The 23128-nt window shown below is 43.3% G+C and overlaps 1 protein-coding gene across 3 annotated transcripts in view; it reads right to left on the bottom strand.

Moving 5' to 3' along the window:
* LOC124723001 overlaps positions 1–23128 on the bottom strand; it is a 150980-nt gene that overhangs the window by 7737 nt on the left and 120115 nt on the right. For 2 of the 3 annotated variants that reach the window (XR_007006476.1, XM_047248175.1), the window contains one exon: positions 9510–9635. Coding sequence is in view for 2 of the 3 variants with exons in the window: in XM_047248175.1 (XP_047104131.1) it covers positions 9510–9635 (126 nt within the window). In the remaining variant the exon portion in view is untranslated. The remainder of the gene's footprint in view (positions 1–9509; positions 9636–23128) is intronic. The other variant, XM_047248176.1, reaches the window with a different exon arrangement.

Raw genomic sequence — 23128 nt, 5'->3', positions numbered from 1 at the left:
TTTGCCGTGGCATACGGAGCTCCATCGCAGTCTTTAACACTGGTAGCATGCCGCGACAGCGTGGACGTGAACCGTATGAGCAGTTGACGGACTTTGAGCGAGGGCGTATAGTGGGCATGCGGGAGGCCGGGTGGACGCACCGCCGAATTGCTCAACACGTGGGGCGTGAGGTCTCCACAGTACATCGATGTTGTCGCCAGTGGTCGGCGGAAGGTGCACGTGCCCGCCGACCTGGGACCGGACCGCAGCGACGCACGGATGCACGCCAAGACCGTAGGATCCTACGCAGTGCCGTAGGGGACCGCACCGCCACTTCCCAGCAAATTAGGGACACTGTTGCTCCTGGGGTATCGGCGAGGACCATTCGCAACCGTCTCCATGAAGCTGGGCTACGGTCCCACACACCGTTAGGCCGTCTTCCGCTCACGCCCCAACATCGTGCAGCCCGCCTCCAGTGGTGTCGCGACAGGCATGAATGGAGGGACGAATGGAGACGTGTCGTCTTCAGCGATGAGAGTCGCTTCTGCCTTGGTGCCAATGATGGTCGTATGCGTGTTTGGCGCCGTGCAGGTGAGCGCCACAATCAGGACTGCATACGACCGAGGCACACAGGGCCAACACCCGGCATCATGGTGTGGGGAGCGATCTCCTACACTGGCCGTACACCACTGGTGATCGTCGAGGGGACACTGAATAGTGCACGGTACATCCAAACCGTCATCGAACCCACCGTTCTACCATTCCAAGACCGGCAAGGGAACTTGCTGTTCCAACAGGACAATGCACGTCCGCATGTATCCCGTGCCACCCAACGTGCTCTAGAAGGTGTAAGTCAACTACCCTGGCCAGCAAGATCTCCGGATCTGTCCCCCATTAAGCATGTTTGGGACTGGATGAAGCGTCGTCTCACGCGGTCTGCACGTCCAGCACGAACGCTGGTCCAACTGAGGCGCCAGGTGGAAATGGCATGGCAAGCCGTTCCACAGGACTACATCCAGCATCTCTACGATCGTCTCCATGGGAGAATAGCAGCCTGCATTGCTGCGAAAGGTGGATATACACTGTACTAGTGCCGACATTGTGCATGCTCTGTTGCCTGTGTCTATGTGCCTGTGGTGCTGTCAGTGTGATCATGTGATGTATCTGACCCCAGGAATGTGTCAATAAAGTTTCCCCTTCCTGGGACAATGAATTCACGGTGTTCTTATTTCAATTTCCAGGAGTGTAGTTGCTAGAGACCAGATTTCACCAGAATTTCTCACTAATCAGCTGCGTCGTGAGAGAAACGTTTCCGGTTGACGCAAAACTAGTAACGAACACCGAACACTAACTTTAACAATGCTATTTCGAGGATGATACAATTTAATTTCCAGTATTTTCTACCAATTATTCTTGGACGAGGTGGACATTTTACTTTAATGATTATGGCGTGGTGGTCAGAGACACATGTCATAACCTTGCACATCAAATCCCATTGTGGTACAAATTCTGTCAAGCCTTGATGCTTTTACGACAAAACACATGTGTAGTGAGAAGATGTAATAGCAAGTTCCTCAGTCACATCAGTAATGATAGTTGATGCTGATAACTGCATTGTAATCGCTTGCCGCTACTAACCTGTGGATGTATGAAACACAGCCATATGGGTTATAAGGAAATGCATCCACGACAAATTTCTCTCATTTGGACTTTTCGGTCGGTAATGTTCAGCTAGCTCGACGCTTTGAATGGTTCGCTCTTGCTGATACACACTCTAGTGACCATCTTCCATGTGTCCTTCGATTACAGCCACAACTGCCATCTATGCGCCCAAGACGCTGGAAGTTTTCCCAAGCCGATTTGAAACTTTTCCTTGTCTAGCGACATTCGATGACCGTCACTTTCCTGGCATTGACGATCAGGTCACTCATGTTACGTAAGTTATTCTTACAGCCGCGGAACGTTCAATACCTCACACCTCCGGTTTGCCCCGGCGTCCCCCAGTTCCTTGGTGGAACGAGGTGTGCCGAGACGCGATACGCGAGCGGAGACTGTGCTCTTCGCGTTTTCCACCACCATCTTATGTTGGCCAACTGTATCCGCTATAAGCGGTTACGTGCGCGATGCCGTTGCATCATCCGCGATAGCAAGAAGGCAAGCTGTGACTTCTTTAACAGCTCCTTTAACACCTTTACTCCCTCATTAGTAGTTTGGAGTCGAATTCGACGGCTATCCGGCACGTCTAGTTTCTTCCCGATCTGTGGGGTCACTGTCGCGCATGATACCTTAGTGGATCTAGCCAAAATTTGTAACTCACTGCGTCAACACTTCGCTGAGATTTCGAGCTCTTCGAATTACCCGCCAGCCTTTCTCCCGAAGAAACGAGCAGCGGAAGTGCGACCTCTTGTTTTCTCCTCTCAAAATAGCGTGAGTTATAATACTGTTTTCTCTATGCGGGAACTCTAACACGCACTCTCTTCTTCTCGCTCTTCCGCCCCAGGACCGGATGGCGTCCACGCCCAAATGTTGCTGCATTTGTCATAATGAAGATCGTTTCATCTGCCGGAATATTGGTGTAGAAGTTCGTGATTTCAAGCGATGCAAGTAGATGACCAGAGGGAAAGGTAGCATATTTTATAAAGTTAATAGCAATATTCCGTTTTACAGACGGTATGTGCATGTACGTCTGTTTTAACATGCTTGCTTTATATATTTAATTTTTGTCAATGCTTTGTAGGGCACTGCCGTCCGATTCTTATTTTGACATTGGCTTACCAACGATGTCAGCCAGTTTCACTTCTGAAGATCACAGTTTAAACTGTCGAAACTGATAAGGTTCTCTTGTATATCTGACGTTTGACGTTTTATCTTTGTTGAAATATTCTGCAGTTGCTAGACTACAGCTATGAACAAAATCATGAAATCAGTACGTCAACAGGTATATTTCTGTATGTGCGGTGTTGTATGTAATTACTTAGTTATTGTTCCAGCATGATTTTCAGACTTTCATTTAAATATAATTCACAGGCTCCTTAGCTATAGCTACTCGATCATGCTTCTTACCCCTTTCAGATGACATACTGTTTGTAGGCATAGCATAAAGCATTCAGAAGCAACACCAAAATTACTGATATTAAGTAACGAATGCTTTGTGTACGTGTAACTATTTAATCAGACATCATAGTAATGAAATTCACTCCTCATTTATAAAATGGTGAATCTCTTACTGTATAACAAAAATAATGTAAATTCTTTGTTCCACTTATTCACCATGTAGCCTTCGATAGCATGACACAGTTGCCTCTGGGTTTCAGGACGTATCCTATGCTCCAATGTAACGAACGGTCTCGAGCAAAGTGGCCTCCGACACTCAAATCAGCATGAATTTTAAAAACATCGGTCGTGAAAAATCCAACTTGTGCTTTTCTCATACGACATCTTAAACGCTATGGATCCAGGAAGACGCAGTGCTTTTGTCTTCTGAAGGGCATTTGAATGACGAACATACGATCATATGAGAGAGCAAACAAAATTAACAACTGGACTGAGGATTTCTTGCTAGCAAGGACTTCACGAGTGGTCCAGGGAAGTCTAGTAAATTCAATATTCCCGACTCACTATCACATATACGATTATTATCAAAAATAAGATTGTATGGGAAATTTGTAACTGGACTTAGGATTTTTGGTAAAGAGGACGCTGGAAGGTGCCTTGGATGGAGTCATGGACAGATAAGGAAGTAATATCGGGTGTGCCTCAGGGAGGGGTACCGGGTTCGCTACTTTTCATGCTGTATATTAACGAACTTGTGGACAATATTAATAATAACATCAGCCTTTCCACAGATGATGAAACTGTCTATAATGAAGTATTGTCTGAAAGAAGCTGTGTAAATAGTCAGTCAGATCTTGATAACATTTCAAAGTGGAGAAAAGATTGGCAACGTGCATTAAATGTTCAGAAATTTAAAAACCACACAAAACGAAAAAAAAACGTAGTAACCTATGAGTATAACATCATTGAGTCACAGCTGGAATCGGTCAACTCATATTGATACCTGTGTGTAACACTCTGTAGGGACATGAAATTGAATTATCACATAAGCTCAGTCGAGGGAACGACAGGTAGCAGACTTCGTTTTATTGGTAGAATACCAGGAAAATGTAATCAGTCTACAAAGGAAATTGCTGACAAAGCACTAGTGCGATCCATCCTAAAATATTGTTCAAGTGTGTGGGATTCATACCAAATAGGACTAACATGGGATATTGAAGGCGTGCAGAGGGGGCAGCACGAATGGTTACAGATTTGTTTGACCCATGGGAGAGCGTCATAGGGTTGCTGAAAGAACTGAAGAGGAAGATTTCTGAGGATAGATGTAAACTATCCCGAGAAATCCTTCTTACACGGTTTCCATAACCTGCTTTAAATAATGGCTCTAAGAACCTACGACAACCCATACATATCGCTCCAACAGGAATAGCGACGGCAAGATTGTATTAACTACAGTACGCACAGAGACATTTAAACAGACATTCTTCCCACGTTTCAGACGTGAATGGAACGGGAAGAAACCCTAATAACTGTTGCAATAGGAAGTACACTCCGCCACGCCCTTCACAGTGTTTTGGGGAGTATAGATCTACATGTACATGTAGATGTTGATACTGTTAAAATATTCGATCTGTTTGAAGTTTGTAGTCACATATTAGTTTGATTTGTTCGTTTCAGAAAGCTTCTTTTAGCTTACGGTACTATCAGTTCCTTGCCACCGGAAGCTGTTAAATTTGTCCCAAGTTCCAGTAGATCATTCGTGCTACAGCATATGCCTCTTACTGTAATCAGACTGAGCGATCTTTTTACAACAGTTTAAGATATGTTAACTGTTTCCTCACCGCCTTCGCAGTGTCTGCACTTTGGGTATTCCGATTTCCCAATTATGGCTTTGAAGGCATTTGTTCTGATGACTAGTTCCAGTGCAGTAAAAATCAGCCATTTTTTTTTCTTTTGGGTCCCATTAGGCAGCCAAGAGCCAAGAGTAGGCCTTTTCTTTATCTATTTTACCTTCGATTTTTTCCAAAAACTACAAATACAGGCTGCCAGTCCGGTACTGGGATGCAGTTTTCCGATACTGAGTCTTGGTTTGCTGCACTCTAAGAAACTCTCTGTTGTTCACTTTAGTCAGAGCTGATTCTTGGTTGTTCTTTCACGTGCTTCTCTTCTTCCACTGTCTGCCTCACTTAAGAGTCCTCTACCACCTATTTTTCAGGGCAAATACAGCCCGTCGAGGACGACAGTTCAATCCTGCTTTCGGCCATCCTGATTTAGGTTTTCCGTGATTTCCCTTAATCGGTCCAGGCAAACGTCGGGATGGTTCCTTTGAAAGGGCATGGCCGATTTCCTTCCCCGTTCTTCCCTAATCCGATGAGACCGATGACCTCGCTGTCTGGTCTCCTTCCCGAAAAACAACCCAACCAACCAACAACCTGTCGACGTCCCAGTCAGGACGAAGTGCATGGTGAATTGTCATTAGTTTTTTTTCTCTTCAGATTATTTTTGTTGTTATTCGTTTTCGAAATTTTATATATATTGACGGAAAAAATCGTAACACCAGTAAGGAGTTGTGCAACATAAATGAAAGTTGGTAGGCATGTTTATACAAAAATGATGTCTATTCAGATTTCGCTACAGTCGCGTAAGAATGGCGCTAGTATCACCACTATGAGGATACAAATCAGGTTAGCTTTAATTTCCGGCTGTAATGATCGTGAGCGTTAGTTACCTTTGAGATTGGATGTGGTGAGTTGGTGTGTCAAGAATGCCTTGAAAGTCATGAAGACCTATTATCAACACCTCACTCAGTCTGAAAAGGGTCGCGTAATAAGACTACGAGAAGGTGGCTGTTCCGTCTGCGATATTGCCGAAAGACTTGGCAGGAATGCAGCTACTGTACACGATTGCTGGCAGTGGTTCTCAAGGGACTGTACGGTCGCTCTGGACAGCCACGTGGCACTACCGACAGAGAAGACCATCATGTTTGGCGTATGGTTCTGGCGCATCGTAACTACATTTGCATTAGCAATTTGTGGCGCACTTGGCACCACAGTGACACAACGAATTCTTAAAAATCGGTTATTTCAACGACAGCTTCGAGCCAGGCGCCCGGTAGCACGCATTCCACTAACAGCAAACCACTTCCATTTTCCACTTCAGTGGTGTCAAGCGAGAGCCCATTGGAGGGCAGAATGGAGTTCTGTTGTGTTTTCTGATGAAAATTGGTTCTGTTTCGGTGCCAGTGATCGCCGTGTGGTGGTTAGAGAGGGCCTGCAACCAACCTGTTTGTCTGCTAGATATACCTGGAGATATGATCTGGGGTGTGATTTCGGATGGCAGCAGGAACACATTCGTGGTTGTCCTACGCGCCCTGACTGCAAACTGTACATTAGTCTGGTGACTCAACCTGTTGTGCTGCCATTCATGAACAGCATTCCATGGGATGTTTTCCAGTAGGATAACGCTCGCCCACATACCGCTGTTGTAACCCAACATGCTCTGCAGAGTGTTGACATGTTCCCTTGGCCTGCGGGATCACCAGATCTGTCTCCAGTCGAGCACATGTGGGACACCATCGAACTACAACTCCAGCGTCATCCACAACTAGCATTAACCGTCCCTGTATTGACCGACCAATTTCGACAGGCCACAAACTGACATTCAACACTTGTACAACACAATGCACGAACGTTTGCATGCTTGGATTCAACATTCTGGCGGTTACACCGGTTATTAATGTGCCAGCATTTCACATTTGCAATGGCTAATCTCGCGCTTACATTAACGAGTCATGTTGCAATGTTGATCACTTAAAGACCTTACCTACAGAGATGTATTCCCTAAATTTTAGTACCCTACATTAATTACTTTGGTATTGCGATTTTTTCCCATCAGTGTAATTGGTTGTAGCAACAAAAGTGTTTGCTGGAATATTGGATGTGAAAAAATGACGTGACTCGAATGCAGTAGGGGTTTAATCGGTTGCGCTAACGCCGCTACTCGACAGCTGGCGCTCTCTCGTGGTTTTCAATAGGCTCCTAAAACTTTGAACCTACATTTCTCGAAAATGATTGTGGAGTCCTTGTACTAGAACAGCATATATTACAGCCACATACATACTACAACCATTCGAAATATGAGAACAATAGTTGGCACACTGGGTGTATGCTTCCCTTGTCGGTCTGTGAGGTGAGGTGAGTTCGTGGAGCTCATTGGAAGAATATGACTGGCAAATGACATAGCATACAAGAAGGGTGTTCTAGATTGATTTAAAAGTTTTTTTCTTCACCATTCATGGTGCGCCATTTGACTCATTTCCAGTATGCAGTACTTTTGTCTAGTTCTAGGCGGCAAGGCAAGCACTATAAGTTTGATCCGTGCTCAGCAAAGACTATCAGAGACAATTGGTGGCAGTGTGAGGAGTGTGTACACCATCACGAAAAATTGTTCCTGTAACACGACATAGGTCGTCCCCGTACCAGTTGAAATTGGGAAACAACGGCTGCCGTCGCTAAAATGGGGTTCCAGCTACTGCCACATCCACCGTATTCCCCTGACTTTGCATCTATAACTTCTGTACGCCCTCAATGAACCACTTTTCCGACCTGTAGCACCCACTGCAGGACAGCTTCTCGCCGTTCCTGGAATTCTGTGAAATGTCTGCGCAGACGTTTATTCACAGCTCTGGGTAGACGTTAATCAGAAGGGACGAAGTCAGGAGAAAACAGAGGGTGTGGAAGTACCAGGAACACCATTTCAGCGATGGTTTTCCGACTCGTGTGGGGACGAGCATTGTCAAACTGCAAATGCACTTTTCTTGACGCTGCGCGCTCCAGACACACTGCCACCTATCGCTTGTGAATATCCCCAATGTTTAAGTCCTCCTTCCACAGGAACCATATCGTCCAGCGCTGCCTTTGATTATCACACTTCATGTTGTCCCGCTCAGGTAATGATAGCAGGGCCGCGCGGCGGTCTAGGGCGCCTTGTCAAGGTCCGTGCGGCTCCCCCCCTCCCCCCCCCCCCCCCCCCCCGTCGGAGGTTCGAGAGTCCTCTCTCGGGCATGGGTGTATGTGTTGTCCATAGCGTAAGTTAATTTAAGCTAAGTAGTTTTGTCCCATAAGACCTTACCACAAATTTTTCCAATGACAGCAGTTGGGAAAATGAGCTGTACTGTGCAATGATTGTCCTGCCACATGTGATTCGACCGAAGTACTGAGTTCTTACAACTGTAATGACGAGTCAAATGGCACGCCAAGGCTAATGGGAAAAAATAAAGTGTAAATCAATATGAAACGCCCTTCGTAGTTTTAACATCTCACGAAAAATTTAACCTCTCACGTATCATTTCTGGATGTGCCTGTGTTGTTCTCGTGCGGTGCCTATTGTGTCTGCCAGAACCTGTATATAGAGGATGAAGAAGTTCTGCAGCCTGGAGATGATGGGCCGGTCTTTCCCTAACTCTCCTAAATTGGTTTTAGTTGGAGCCTACATGGCTGGCTTAAGGATTTATGATTTCCTACGATGCCTGGTGTTTTCTAATACCCATTCACGAAGAAGTTCTTAACGTCCTTTCAGGAAATAACAGCACGTTACAGAGACTCTACTACTGGGAGCAGAAAATGGCTAATGAAAATGCCTACATTCTGCTTCTGATTCAGATTGGCTGAAAGGTCTAAATGTTAAATAATTTCGTGGAGCAGTTTGGTACCTCGTGAAATCGGGAGTCGGCTGGCAGCTCTCGTGGGCTTGAGTTGGCAAGTTATTGACCATTTCGGAAATATTGAATCAGCGACACTTCTTGATCAGAGACGTTACTTTACCTGCACGGAAAGCCAACAGAACATTCGAAATTTCGTTCCAGAGTGTGTGCATATTTCTGCTTAGGCACTTTTCTAATTGAGTATTGCGGATTAGTGAGCGTAGACTTATCAGTAAAAAGAGACCCTACAGTAGCTCATCGAGCCATTATCCAGCTCGAGATGATGTTCGATAAATTTGATGAACTTGGATAGGATTAATTGATACCAATAAAGTTCATTTCTTGCCGTGCAAATTTGAGTGTGTCGTTTCTCTGCGACTTCTTTTCTTATTGATTTTCAGCTGTTTTGTCGTTGTGCTTGTTGGCGGGAGTTGCTAGTAAACGCTTGGAGGTGGTACATTGAACTGTTACGTGAACATATTCTGGAACAGTGGTTGCATCTCAGAATCTTCCTTTAAAGTGCTTAGATTGCTTTAAACAGGTTTTACATGTGTAGTAGAGCAAAGAATTAGGCGGGATTGTCCCATAATGTGGCGGATGATGTCTGCGGAGCAATACGTTACGTGATTTGTCTCGAGCACCACACGGTGTGGGCTCCGCCTGCGATCACGACTGGGAATTTGTGTGACGCCACAAAAGCTCTGGAAAACAGATGAGAAGAAACTTTTAGCAAGTAGTTCGGTAAAGATCTTGACAGTTTTAAAGCGTGACTTACCCTGGGGATGAGATGCGGGATCTGGCGGTAGCCACGCCTTGTTTGCCCCTGGGAGCAGAGGCAGTGGCCACCGATGCAGCAGACCAGCCCACGGAAGACGCGGCACAGGCGGCTGTGGCTCGACTGCTGCAACAACGTACCGTATCTTATTGTCTCTTTATAATGACATTTGTGGAAGTTAAAACACAAAAAGGAAACATACGAAGTAGACGGGATTTGCCGATCCAACCACAACCTGCATTGTGGCCAGATTGCCAATTATGACATGGATGATGTCATGTGTTATTGCCAGATTTCTCAGCCACTCCCCTCTCCACTGACGTCACAGTGAACCTAGGCCAATTGCCCTGCGTATAAAATTTTGGGAAATTAAAAATAGCCCAGTTGGCATAAGTACAAAATATAAGATGATGGGCATCAACTCAGCCCTCTGACATTACAGGACATTTGTGATAAGAGCCTAACTGGCCTATGTAAAAACTGGTGAGAAATTAAAAAAAATTAAAAATGTTAACTCGTCCTATTGGTGGGAAATTCAAAAATCCGAGCTGTCTGACCTAAGTAAAGTCTGCTTGGCTGGTAAATAAAGATTGTGGAGGTATACAATACTAAATGGCGATCTGAGCACAGTGTACATTGTTACCAGATCAAATGTGCTAATTATAGAATCCAAGATGGTGGACCTGGGCACATGGGCACTGTCAGGATGGTTGCCAGGTCACTTCTGATAAGTACAGAATGCAAAATGGTCTTTTGCAAAAACATAAGTTCTCCACTGGTTTTTCTGCTAACCACACAGTGGAACTAGGCCACATGTCACAAATATAAATCCCAAGAGTTCAGCTTGAATTTGTGGGAAATCCAAATAGACCATATGTTCTAAGGCTGAAGTAATGTAACAATTTACCCCATACCTTTGATGTCCCAATACAGTGACAGCTTGCACATTTAAACTCCCCGCCCTACCTCCTTCCCTAAGTTCAAAGCCGGCCGGAGTGGCCGAGCGGTTAAAGGCGCTACAGTCTGGAACCGCACGACCGCTGCGGTCGCAGGTTCGAATCCTGCCTCGGGCATGGATGTGTGTGATGTCCTTAGGTTAGTTAGGTTTAGGTAGTTCTAAGTTCTAGGGGACTTATGACCACAGCAGTTGGGTCCCATGGTGCTCAGAGCCATTTGAACCATTTTTGAACCTAAGTTCAAAACTATGCAGTTCACTTACGCTTTTGAAACCGTTACCACTGTGTGTAGCAGGGCAGAATAGAAGCAATTGCATCTTTATTTACACAACTGTAGGCAGAACAGTAGAGAGCGTCTGCACTATACTGTGCCAGATAGTCAGCATGACAACAGTCGTCACTCTTGACCTTGCAGCCAGTTGCACCTCGGTGTGCTACCACGCAGTTGGGCTGACTCATGACTTCGCAGCTGCCAGCCAACAAACAGTGTGCACACTGAAGTTCTACAGGTAGTGCACCATATTCACAATAGAACGCTCTGTGCTCCAGGAAGCTATTGTTCCACAGGTGGCTAGACTATGTGATGTTACCTGGTGCATGCCACTGTCTTTGCATGACACCTGTGGATGGTCCTTTCAACCTTACGATGCGTGTCTATACCTGAAGTAATGCAGCCTGGAATGGGGACAGATGCTTGCCACCTATTGTCCGCTATGGGTGGTGAGCCCCACCACAGCTGGTGCACTTCCAGACACATTTATACGTCTTCATTCCATTTTAGAACTGAATGACAACTTGTCCAAACAGGATGCAGCCTACTATACTAGTGGATTTCAATGTCCCAATGGGATTTCTGTAATGTTTGTGAGAGATGTTTCAGGCCTCTTAGTTGTCTGGAAAGCGACGCTATTAAAATTAAAATGTAAGAAATGACACTTTCATGCACAGGATCTATTTTTGTATATCCAACTCCTACCAATATTTATATGTATAGGGAGAGTTCCACATGCAATAGTAGATACTGAGTGCATTCAGACACAGAGTAGATCACCGATGACGTCATAGTATTCCCCACTCCTCCTCCATCCAAGCCTCTGACAAAGGCCACTTGTCCTATGCAAGAGTAAAGTGGTGGAAAATTCAAATTATGGCGAGGTTGTCCCATACTTCTGTGTAAGTAGGGCTGTTGTCTGAAGCATAAATTGGTAAGAAATTCGAAAATCCAAAATGGTGACCGAATATGACGATTGGGGTATAGTGGCAAAGCTCTATGACGTCATAAACCGAGATGATGAATCTGGGATACTGGCGCAAACTCGGTATGACATCAGAATCCAAGATGGATGACCCGCAATATTGTGCAGGTCTATGATGCCAGAATCCAAAATTCTAAGACAAAAGGTCATAGATGACATGCTTTAGACGGGACGGGAAGTACACTATGTCATGAAATGTATCCGGACACTCCCCTGAAACATAAGTTTTTCATATTTGGTGTCTTGTGCTGCCACCTACTGCCAGGTACTCCATATCAGCGACCTCAGTAGTCATTAGACATCGTGAGAGAGCAGTATGGGGTGCTTCATGGAACTCACAGGCTTTGAATGTGGTCAGGTGATTGGGTGTCACTTAGGTCACACGTCTGTACACGAGATTTCCACACTCCTAAACATCCCTAGGTCCACTGTTTCCGATGTGATAGTGAAGTGGAAATATAAAGGGACACATACAGCACAAAAGCGTACAGGCCGACCTCGTCTGTCGACTGACAGAGACTGCAGACAGTTGAAGAGGGTCGTAATTTGTAATAGGCACACATCTATCCAGGCCATCACACAGGAATTCCAAATAGCATCAGGATCCACTGCAAGTACTATGACAGCTAATCGGGAGGTGAGGAAACTTGGATTTTATGGTCGAGCGGCTGCTCATAAGCCACATATCACGCCAGTAAATGCCAAACGACGCCTCACTTGGTGTAAGGAGCATAAAGATTGGACGATTGAACAGTGGAAAAACTTTGTGTGGCGTGACGAATTACGGCACACAATGTGGCGATCCGATAGCCGGGTGTGAGTATGGAGAATACCCGATGAATGCCATCTGCCAGGGTGTGTAGTGCCAACAGAAAAATTCGGAGGCCTTGGTGTTATGGTGCGGTCGTGTTTTGAAGCACCCTCTTGCTTCCCACTGTTGAAGAGCAATTCGGGATGGTGATTGCATCTTTCAACACGATCGAGAACCTTTTCATAATGCACGGCCTGTGGCGGATTGGTTCAACCACAATAACATACCTGTAATGGACTGGCCTGCACAGAGTCCTGACCTGAATCCTACAGAACACCTTTGGGATGTTTTGGAACGCCGACTTTGTGGCAGGCCTTACCGACCGACATCGATACCTCTCCTCAGTGCAGCAATCCATGAAGAATGGGCTGCCATTCACCAAGAAATCTTCCAGAACCTGATTGAACGTGTGCCTGCGAGAGTGGAAGCTGTCATCATGGCTAAGGGTGGCCAACACAATATTGAATATCAGCATTACCGATGGAGGATGCCTCGAACTTGTAAGTCATTTTCAGTCAGGTGTCCGGATACTTTTGATTACATAGTGTAACTTATCCACAGAGACCTGTAGGGCTATTTATAGCAGCTGGGTCACTGTGGAATTCTATACTGTCTGTCCCAAGTTAAGTGATTCCTCTCCGACGTCACCATTTAAATAAATTGTCACCCTAAGTTCAAGATGGTCAACAAATATGTCATACAGAATCATGTCATGTCAAGTCAAATATCAGGAGCCCTCATTTCCCCCTAAACTGCACCTCCTCCACTCCATCTACCCAAAAGGGTGAGAAAATCCACTTCCCCAAGTTCAAAATGATGGGTAGTGTGCTGAATGTAGCCGGCCCGTACAGGACCTGCAACATGCGGTCGTGCATTATCCTGATGAAATGTAGGGTTTCGCAGGGATCGAATGAAGGGTAGAGCCACGGGTCGTAACACATCTGAAATGTAACGTCCACTGTTCAAAGTGCCGTCAATGCAAACAAGAGGTGACCGAGACGGTTAACCAATGGCACCCTATACCATCACGCCGGGTGATGCGCCAGTGTGGCGATGATGAATACACGCTTCCAATGTGCGTTCACCACGATGTCACCAAACACGGATGCGACCATCATGATGCTGTAAACAGAACCTGGATTCATCCGAAAAAAATGACGTTTTACCATTCGTGCACCCAGATTCGTCGTTGAGTACACCATCGTAGGCGCTACTGTCTGTGATGCAGCGTCAAGGGTAACCGCAGCCATGGCCTCCGAGCTGATAGTCCATGCTGCTACAAAACGTCGTCGAACTGTTCGTGCAGATGGTTGTTGTCCTGCAAACGTCCCCGTCTGTTGACTCAGGGATCGAGATGTGGCTGCACGATCCGTTACAGCCATGCGGATAAGATGCCTGTCATCTCGACTGCTAGTGATACGAGGCCGTTGGGATCCAGCACGGCGGTCCGTATTACCCTCCCGAACCCACCGATTCCATATTCTGCTAACAGTCATTGGATCTCGACCAACGCGAACAGCAAAGTCGTAATACGATAAACCTTACACGAGGCATCATAACAACGTTTCACCAGGCAACGCCGGTCAACTGCTGTTTGTGTATGAGAAATCGGTTGGGAACGTTCCTCATGTCAGCACGTTGTAGGTTTCACCATCGGCGCCAACCTTGTGTGAATGCTCTGAAAAGCTAATCATTTGCATATCACAGCATCTTCTTCCTGTCGGTTAAATTTCACGTCTGTAGCACGTCATCTTCGTGGTGTAGCAATTTCAATGGCCAGTAGTGTATACCCTTATAGCAGGGCCGACCGAATGCTGCACACTGGAAAAATGCGGAAGTGCGGCACAGGTGCGCACGTCTCAGCCAGCGGGCAAAGCGGAACAACGACATCTGTGACTAGACACGTATACCAAACGAATGGCTATGGTTCCGCTTCCTTGTTCACGTTTACCAGGAGGACCGAAGTACACCCAGTGTTGCGTCCCTCTGGGGATTGTGGCCTTACTTGAGACGTGCTGAGAAATGTCGAGTATTGCAAAAAAACAATGAACGGGAGTCATTTAAACACGACTGGAAACTGCAATTCTTCTTTACAGCAGGGGGTGAAAACTCACAGTGTTTGCTGTGCCACCGAATAATTGGCGGCCTGAAAGACATTGCAACTCATTTCATAAAGACGAGGTTAGTGTATTGAACAGTGACGAACGGCAAACCAAATTAAGTTTAAGAAAATGGATGAGGCATATCAAAAAGATTTTAATGTAAGTCTTAATAACTGATACCTCTTGAAGTCTTCTTTTCTTGTGTTACAGTCGTTTCTCTTTTTTCTGTACTGCTTACTGTTTTTAATTTTCCAGAAGGACAGTCACAGTCCCTGTGCAATGCGAGTAAGTTTCAAAACTGCATTAAGAACAGTGGGCTCCAGGAAACCGTTTTTCGAAGGGAAGTCTGTAAAAGACTGTCTCATTCATGATGCAGAACTTCTGTGTCCCACCAAAAGCAAATCTTAAAGATGCAGCTCTGGCAGTGAGACACATACGAGGTGTCCATAACGCTCTGCGTGTAACAGAGGACGCTTTGGACTTAGTGCCGTTGAAAGGGACTACGTCGAGTGTAGGCATACTCCAAGCTGTCGAGAAAGCGTTTGATGGTGTCGCTATGGACTGGAATCGGTTAACGTCAGTGACAACAGTGCGACGCCATCAGTACAGGATTCACAGTCACAGAAGATACGTTATACGGAAGTTACTGCATTCTACATCGAGAGGCGCTTTGTGCAAAATCAGTAACGTTAGATAACATCATGCAAATTCTTGTGCGTACTGTAAACTATCTGAAGACAAATGGGCTTACGCGCCAGCCGGAGTGGCCGAGCGGTTCTAGGTGCTTCAGTCTGGAACCGCGCGACCGCTACGGTCGCAGGTTCGAATCCTGCCTCGGGCATGGATGTGTGTGATGTCCTTAGGTTAGTTAGGTTTAAGTAGTTCTAAGTTCTAGGGGACTGATGACCTCAGCAGTTAAGTCCCATAGTGCTCAGAGCCATTTGAACCATTTGCTGACTGTTAAACTGTAGAGCATTCTTCCTAAACTTGAAACTGGATAGCCCACTGACACAGCCTGTATGTTTATCAAACACACATCGCTGCTGTATGTAGTTGTGGGAAAGGTTTGGAGAGGTATTCACTTGCATCTTTATTTAAACACTGGTGACATACCGTACTTATTATTTAACACAAAATGACATTAAAAACTTAAGCTATTCACGAGCACCTAGTTGAGAATACGTATGAACTTCAAATGACACCACGAACCGCCTCATTCTGCATATGGATTCAAACCCAGGTCATGCAGATTAATCAAAGTTTTCGTGACTCACGGAAACTAACAGTCATTCCTGATTAGACATAGCGAGAGTGATATACCTCGATTTTAGATAGTATTAGTTAACAAATATCAACTTTAAATTACATAACGCAAACGTTTTTAACGGACGCGAATTCCTACCCAGCCTCTATTGTCCCTGTTAACGAACTACGAGAGATGCTAAATATTGCTTCTTCACAAGTAACTTACTTGAAATGCCGTGAGGCAAAGCCTTGTGATGGACAGGGATTCGAACCCAGAACCTAATCGGATTGATATCGAAGCACAATCAACTGTGATATATCGAATTTCCTCGGCAGTAGCTAGATGTTTTAACTGAAATGACGAGACGAAACATTAATTTTTTCCTTCCCAGGACTCCAACCCAGCACCTATCACTGTTATATTCTAGAGAAAACGTACGTTAAAGATGGGTTTGTTGCACTAGCAGCGACATGTGAGCATGTTTGAACTAGAAATAATATGACGAAGGGTTCAGTACTGACTGGGAATAGAGCTCCACACATATCGTTGTTGACTACACACAAAGAGACGTCAGCTACCGAATTTTTCTCCACCAGCAGCTCGTTAGTGTTGACAACGAATGAAAATACATTAAAAATCAAAATTATTATCCACCAGCACATAGGTATTCTCACGCTAGAGTTCGATAATACATAATGAAATCCTTAGAGCCGGGCCAGGATTCGAACCCATTCACGCGAAATATGTGGAGATTATAATGGTCGCCTAGTCGTAGATATTGCTATAATCGCACTATTTCACTCCCATTTACGGAACTTGTTAGCACTTGATGTTAGGTTGGCGCCATTAAAATGCATTGTGGTAATCGCTGCTGCTTGCTGGATCGCTGCTGTGTCTCGATGCTAATGCTGGCTCTAAATCTGGTTGTCTAGGTGTAAAAAGATGAGGTCCCGTGTTTTTTATGTGCTTTTGATGATAAATAATGAGCGAAATCAACAAATACTTAAACTTCAAATATTTATTACTCTGGTGGTCATCTTAATTCCACTGTCCACCAAAGACAATGACACAACACAAAGTAGCACTTCTTTTACATGTTCTTTGCAATGTTTATCCACCTTGAACAATAACACACATACACTTTACCAAAGTGACATTCAGACTCCGCTCCCGACCCTTCTTGCTGCTTGTATTTATAACCTTGTCAAAGAACTACTAAAAAGAGGTTTAGTTTATAAGTCACATGTACATCTGTTATCGTAATTTGTGCAGAAAAGTTATTAATTTATATCGAGTGACATTATTTAACAGGTTATTAAAATGACAGACAGATTTGTTGACTTGACAGAATAATTCTTTGTTACAAAAAGGCCGTTTTTTAGAAGTTTGTCAATTGACTTCTCTAATTTGCATAAATAAGTAAATAACATGAATTATTAAGAATTACATTGGTTTTCGTCTAAAATAGGAGTGTTTACGTGAATACTGAGTGAAAACGGTCCTAGTGAACAAATAGGTTTCACTGGGTGATTTTTATTTAAGGAGATCCAAAATATGTAAGTTGGCCACTATTTTTCGTACTTCATGTTAATTATTTAAGATGAACTTAGTGTTTTTACATGATGACATTTGCTGTATCAGTGATCAAGTGATATTAACTTTTGTGTGGGTCAGTTATTCAGTATAATTTAATGGGTTGACTGTTTATGGAGACATGTTATGCAATCACAGTTAACATACACAATAACTTTTCTATAATCATAAATACTCGTTAAACTGATTGAATTTGGAGGGTATCGCATACTTCGGTTAAGTAAAGCCTTTAATAGGTTCCGTTACAAGATGTTGAGGAATCTGCAGTTTTGAACAAACAAATTGTAGCCGAGCTGAATTGTCACGAAGGGATCAAATTCCGCGTTAAGGGCGGTCTGAGTTGCATTCCTAGTTCAGAATCAATTTCATCGACACACAGAAGCTCAAATAAATGATGGAATCAGTGTCCTGTGACCCTACATAGCATATGTTTCATCACTAGAAATAAATAACTAGTATACGAAAGGTTACTGGTGGTTGACTTTATTGTGGTTCAACCTAATGTCTACTTGGTAGAGAAGGAATATCATGTTGAATGTGAATTTCAGACCACAGTGCCATTATACCTTCTTCACTTGGCGTAGCCAGACGGGAATAGAATCTCTCTCTCCCTATCAAAAATCATCGGCAGAAGTGGGAACTGAACCCAACAGCCCATCATATCCCCTTCTCACTAGCTCATTTTTCTATTGTAACGCCACACTGGATGAGAATTTTGACACACAGGCTCCCTGTAGTGGTTTGCAGCATGTTCAGTACATTCATTTACTTGGTTGACCGAATCGCCATGAACTAGCTGGCTTGGCTACCCAGTGCACACATTCGACTCTATTTTGTAATCACCGAAATAAAATCACGTAATTGCCACCTACACAGAACTGCCAACAGTGTAGGATGCAAAAATTTAAATAGGAAGTGTTCTTTTCCACGTGAACTACTCTATTGTGCGATCTGTTTGTTGAAAACGTCGTGCAGTGCAAAAGAAAAGATGTAACTGTTTGTCTCTCAGAAGTCTAGACCCGGCCATGTGCATTATCTCACAGCACTGTGGAATGCAGAAGTTCTGGAGGAATTATTGTTGAGTTCTGAAGGTGCAGTAGCTCGGTGTCAGCTAGTAGGATAATGGTAAGCGTAGCGCTCTGTAGACAAGATGCCACGAGTTCGAGTACATTCACTGCCACATTTTTTAAAACGCAGTTCTGCTGTCTGCTGAAGTTATCAATCTAGTGGAACTTCGAACATAATTCCCTTCACTTCTCAACCAAAAATAGTCACATGTGGAAAAAGGGCTAACATGTGCGACATTTTGTTCTTTTCATGTTTAATAGACAACCAGGCAGCAGATGCATCTCGAAACTTTTGTATTATGTATGGGGAGAGCGCATCGTGCCAAAATACGTCAGAAAAGTATTTTCTACATTAGCTGTCGTGTGGTAGTGGCATTTTATTCTTCTTCAAACCTTGTTTGACAGCTTTAACTCAGAACAAGTTTTCTACATCCATGTAATCAATAAACTGCATGTGCATTGTCAGACTGTTATTGATAACATCAGAGAATTCGCATATATCGTTGATGATTAATTTCTCTCTCATGTTTACTATTGTTTTAACAATACTAAAGGAAACCTTACGAAAATTGTGCAATGTATTATAATAAATGAAACAAAACTACCCACGATAACCTTACGACGAAAGTCTGTTTTAATAAAATTGAGTATCTGTACACAAACGTGCCTCTATTTACATGAATTAGTAAAATACTACTCACTTAGATTTTGATTGGGTCTGTGTTTAATTGATATGCTGTGTCATACTCAAGAATTATGCAAATGTGGCATTTCAGAAATAAAGTTATGTATACCTAGAAATCCAAAATTTGCTTGGCAGCAGGGGAAAGAGGCGTTACCTGTTGTGCAGCATTGTAAGTTTTTCACCATTGCACTATGAGCCGAAACTATTTTCTTGTGATTTCCTTATCGATGTTGGAACTGACTGCTTGTAACTCTTTCACAGAAGGGATAAAAACGTTACATTCAGTGAGACTGGAACTAAAAACCATAACAGACGCTTTTTTTTACAGGTCAGCACGTTACCACAGAGCTGGTGAAGAGGTATGTGTCTTAGCTCCCTCTTACAAGGCTAATAGTGGCTAGAACTCGTAAACCGCTATTTAAAGGACGAGATTAGTTGCGATTTTCACGTGCAACGACTTTCCTGGGCTGAAAACCGTAAATTTACAATCTTTTCTTACATCTCAAGCGATAATAACTCAGATTATTCAATGGAAATGAGAGGTAAAATCAAGTGAACTTTGAGGCTAAACTCCGTGCACACCAGGAAGTAACTCGTCGATCACAGAGTTGCCAAACATACCCTGCCTTGTTGCCAAATCTCAGTTACAGTACCAGAAGGAAGAAGACGAACCGATGTGATCCTACAGCGGGCTGGGAAGTGACCATAGGTGGTGTCTCCAAGTCGCGGCTGCTACGGCGTGGAATACGTAATGCGTCTGATCGCATTTCTGTAACTAGGTTTAGGGACTGTAGCGTAGTTACTAATAATACTCAGAACTGACTGAAAACTAAGCATCATAAATCAGTAACTCTCATAGTTGTTTTTATATTTCTTTAGTAAGTGTACTCAAAACTAAGAAATTCATTCACTGATGTTTTCGTGCCTCGCCGATAGTCGAACACAACAACAAATAAAAAAAAAAGAAAGTGTGTGTGTGCGTGTGTGTGTGTGTGTGTGCGTGTGTGTGTGTGTGTGTGTGTGTGTGTGTGTGTGACAGAGAGAAAGAGAGAAATAAAAAAGAATAAGAGAGAGAGTAAAAAATTGTTGTAAAGAAATTGAATCTTGGTATGTAAAGAAATCTTTCATTAAAATGACACGTTCCACATCATTACGAAATGTCGTATTCATGATCTATGGAACAAGAATTAATCTAATGTAATCTAATCTAATAATATCATATTGATGACTAGCCATGAAGAGTCATGAATTAAAGAAATTTTTGCCAATACCAATTACCAAATCTAAACCTGAAAATAAAAGACAACTATTTTTGAAATATACTGGGACTCCTATCAAGACCATTTCGTCCCTGTTAACTAACCACGAAAGATGTCTGATATACCTCCATTCTGAAGTAACAAAGTGTGCATGCATTTAAAGATGAAGTGAATGATGTGAAGTTCTGTGACGGAGATACGAACCCTACACGTAATCGGATTGTTAACTAAGTAAAATCAAATGTTACGTATCGGTTTTTCTTACCAGCTGCTAGGTGTTTGAATCTAAAATAAGGATACAAACTTTTGTGCCTAAGCGACAATCAAACTGCACACCTACCGTGCATCCACGGATATAGCGTTAGTATCAGTTGCTTACTCACCAACAGTAAGACGTGTGCGTGTTTGATCAGAAATAACGACATCTATTGCGATTGTTAGCAACACTTGAACAGACATTAAAAATGCACGTTAATTTTCACTAGCAGGCCTGTGTGCACGTGACAGGGCTTGAAATGAAATTATGAATATTTTTGTACTGCGTCAGGATTCGGACCCACATACTTACCTTTGGAGGAGACCTAGAGAAGATTGCCGTCTTGGGAAAAGGAACGAAATGATTGAACTATACTCTTATGAGAGATTCAGATCCTCGAAAGAGGAGATACGAATTCGAATCACAGTCCGGCACCAAATTTTTCAACGTCTCTAGTTCAATCAAGTACAAGTAAAATAAGAGCCCTGTTCCTTTAAATGGCTATCGGTTCATCAAATAAAATAAAATTTTCTAATGTAAGTAAGTTTACTGGCGACTGTATTTCTGCTTACCATGACTTCCGCTATGTCATTTCCCAACGTAAACCGGCTCTGCCCAGTTGGTAATGAAGGAACGTGATGTTTAATGTGGATTATGGATTATAACGTCTTTCTCTTGAGGTTACCAGAGGTAAAATAAATCTGTTTGTGCCTATTAAAAGCAAATGCCCGAACCCACGCATTGCACCTGTGATAGTTCGTTCCACCAGACCATTGTGGCCACATTTCCCAGCCCCAGGAGTGTGCTGCAACGGATGATGTGCTTAGCTTACAAAATTAGTCACGGTGGAAAAAATGCAAGTCTATTAAATGGTTAAGTAGAAGCAAGCTTCTGAAGCGGAGATTATGCTATTCTCATGTCAGCAGGAAGCAAAGACTCTTCTAGGCATCATAGGCTCGATGTGAAGCTATTTTGAAATTTTCACAAATTCAGCAAATTTCTTAGTTCGAAAAAATTCACTGTGAAGTTTGAAGTTACCGGTTAATTCGATTATTACCGTCATTATTACTATCATTTTCTTCATACCGCTGCTGGAACACATGTGCTTGAAGATCATTTAATGCCTTTTGGTCATTATAGAAGTAGTTGCCCAAGAACAGGTTCTTTCCCTGTCTACGGAATCCTTTTCATGTTAATATCAAACATCAGCAATTACTCGTAGATTACATTAAAACTAAAGTAATTGATGAAGACGTTACTCGATAACAAAAACGCGCTGCCTTTCATCATTTACTTGCGCCTAGAAATGGCTGTCGAGTACTGTCAAACCTAAAGGGAAGAGATCTTACAGCCTTCCGATATACGTCGCTGTCAGTTCGTCCATATGATTTGGTCGATGTGACCTGTTTCAAGTTGTGTATGACAGACAATGTTTTAGAAAATCAATTGTTTCCCTTTGCAATAAACAGAAAGATTTTCATTCAAAGCTATCCAAGTACAAAATTTTCGCAATATTAGTTCATTTTTAATATTCGCTTCTATAATGTAGGAAAGTATTTCGCAGTTGCAAAACTCGCATCCGACTCATTGACCTTACACTTCGTTTTACCTGATTTTGTAATCATTTAAATAAAACAACATGACCTTCCAGTGGGAGATATTTCGTCCCTCTTTTCCTTCTGTGAAGTTTGTCAGTAAGCTTTTTGCCTTCCAACCAGCGAAATGAGCCAGAGTACGGCCGGTAAACGATTCACAAACCACGATTTAGTGCCGTTAAGACGATTTCTTTAAACATTGTCGTAGCTGAAGGAATTTAGTTTCTTCTTAAATCGCCTTAAGCAGCAACATTCACAGATATCTCAAATAGGAAAAAGCTCATTATCCAGGTACGAAGGTTGTAAAGCAAACTTCCCACAGTTTGTGTCAGGTTGATCTTTTCGTCTGATAGCACTGCGTAAGTATTTTGTCTAAGAGGTATCTCAAGGAGTGTTCCTGCAGCTGTGGGATCATTGGTTGAAAACGAGTTTAACACCAATGGGTACAGTACTGCTAAATATTCAAAATGATTGCCAACCTAAGTCTGAGTTCATCCACAAACTGAGGTGTATTTGTAATAATGAAGCTAGACTGTGTATCCTTGTCTTCCTTGAGTGGGCATTGGAAGGCGTTTACACACACGTATACAATACTATGAATACTTCGAACGCTATAGTTAACGTTGTTCTCATAAACTACTTTTGTTTTTTTAATTCTTTTGGGACTTCAGCATGCAATATGTGTTGTAGATACAGTCTTAGACCAAAAAATTGACCGCTGAGTCGTTCACATAAGGTGGACAATACAGTCGTGCTCCTCTCAGAATCCTATGTCCGGCAATATGCTCGATCT

The sequence above is a fragment of the Schistocerca piceifrons genome, chromosome X, assembly GCF_021461385.2.
Source record: "Schistocerca piceifrons isolate TAMUIC-IGC-003096 chromosome X, iqSchPice1.1, whole genome shotgun sequence".
NCBI lineage: Eukaryota > Metazoa > Arthropoda > Insecta > Orthoptera > Acrididae > Schistocerca > Schistocerca piceifrons.
The sequence above is the reverse complement of the archived record's forward strand: the minus strand, read 5'-3'. Positions and strand labels throughout refer to the sequence as shown.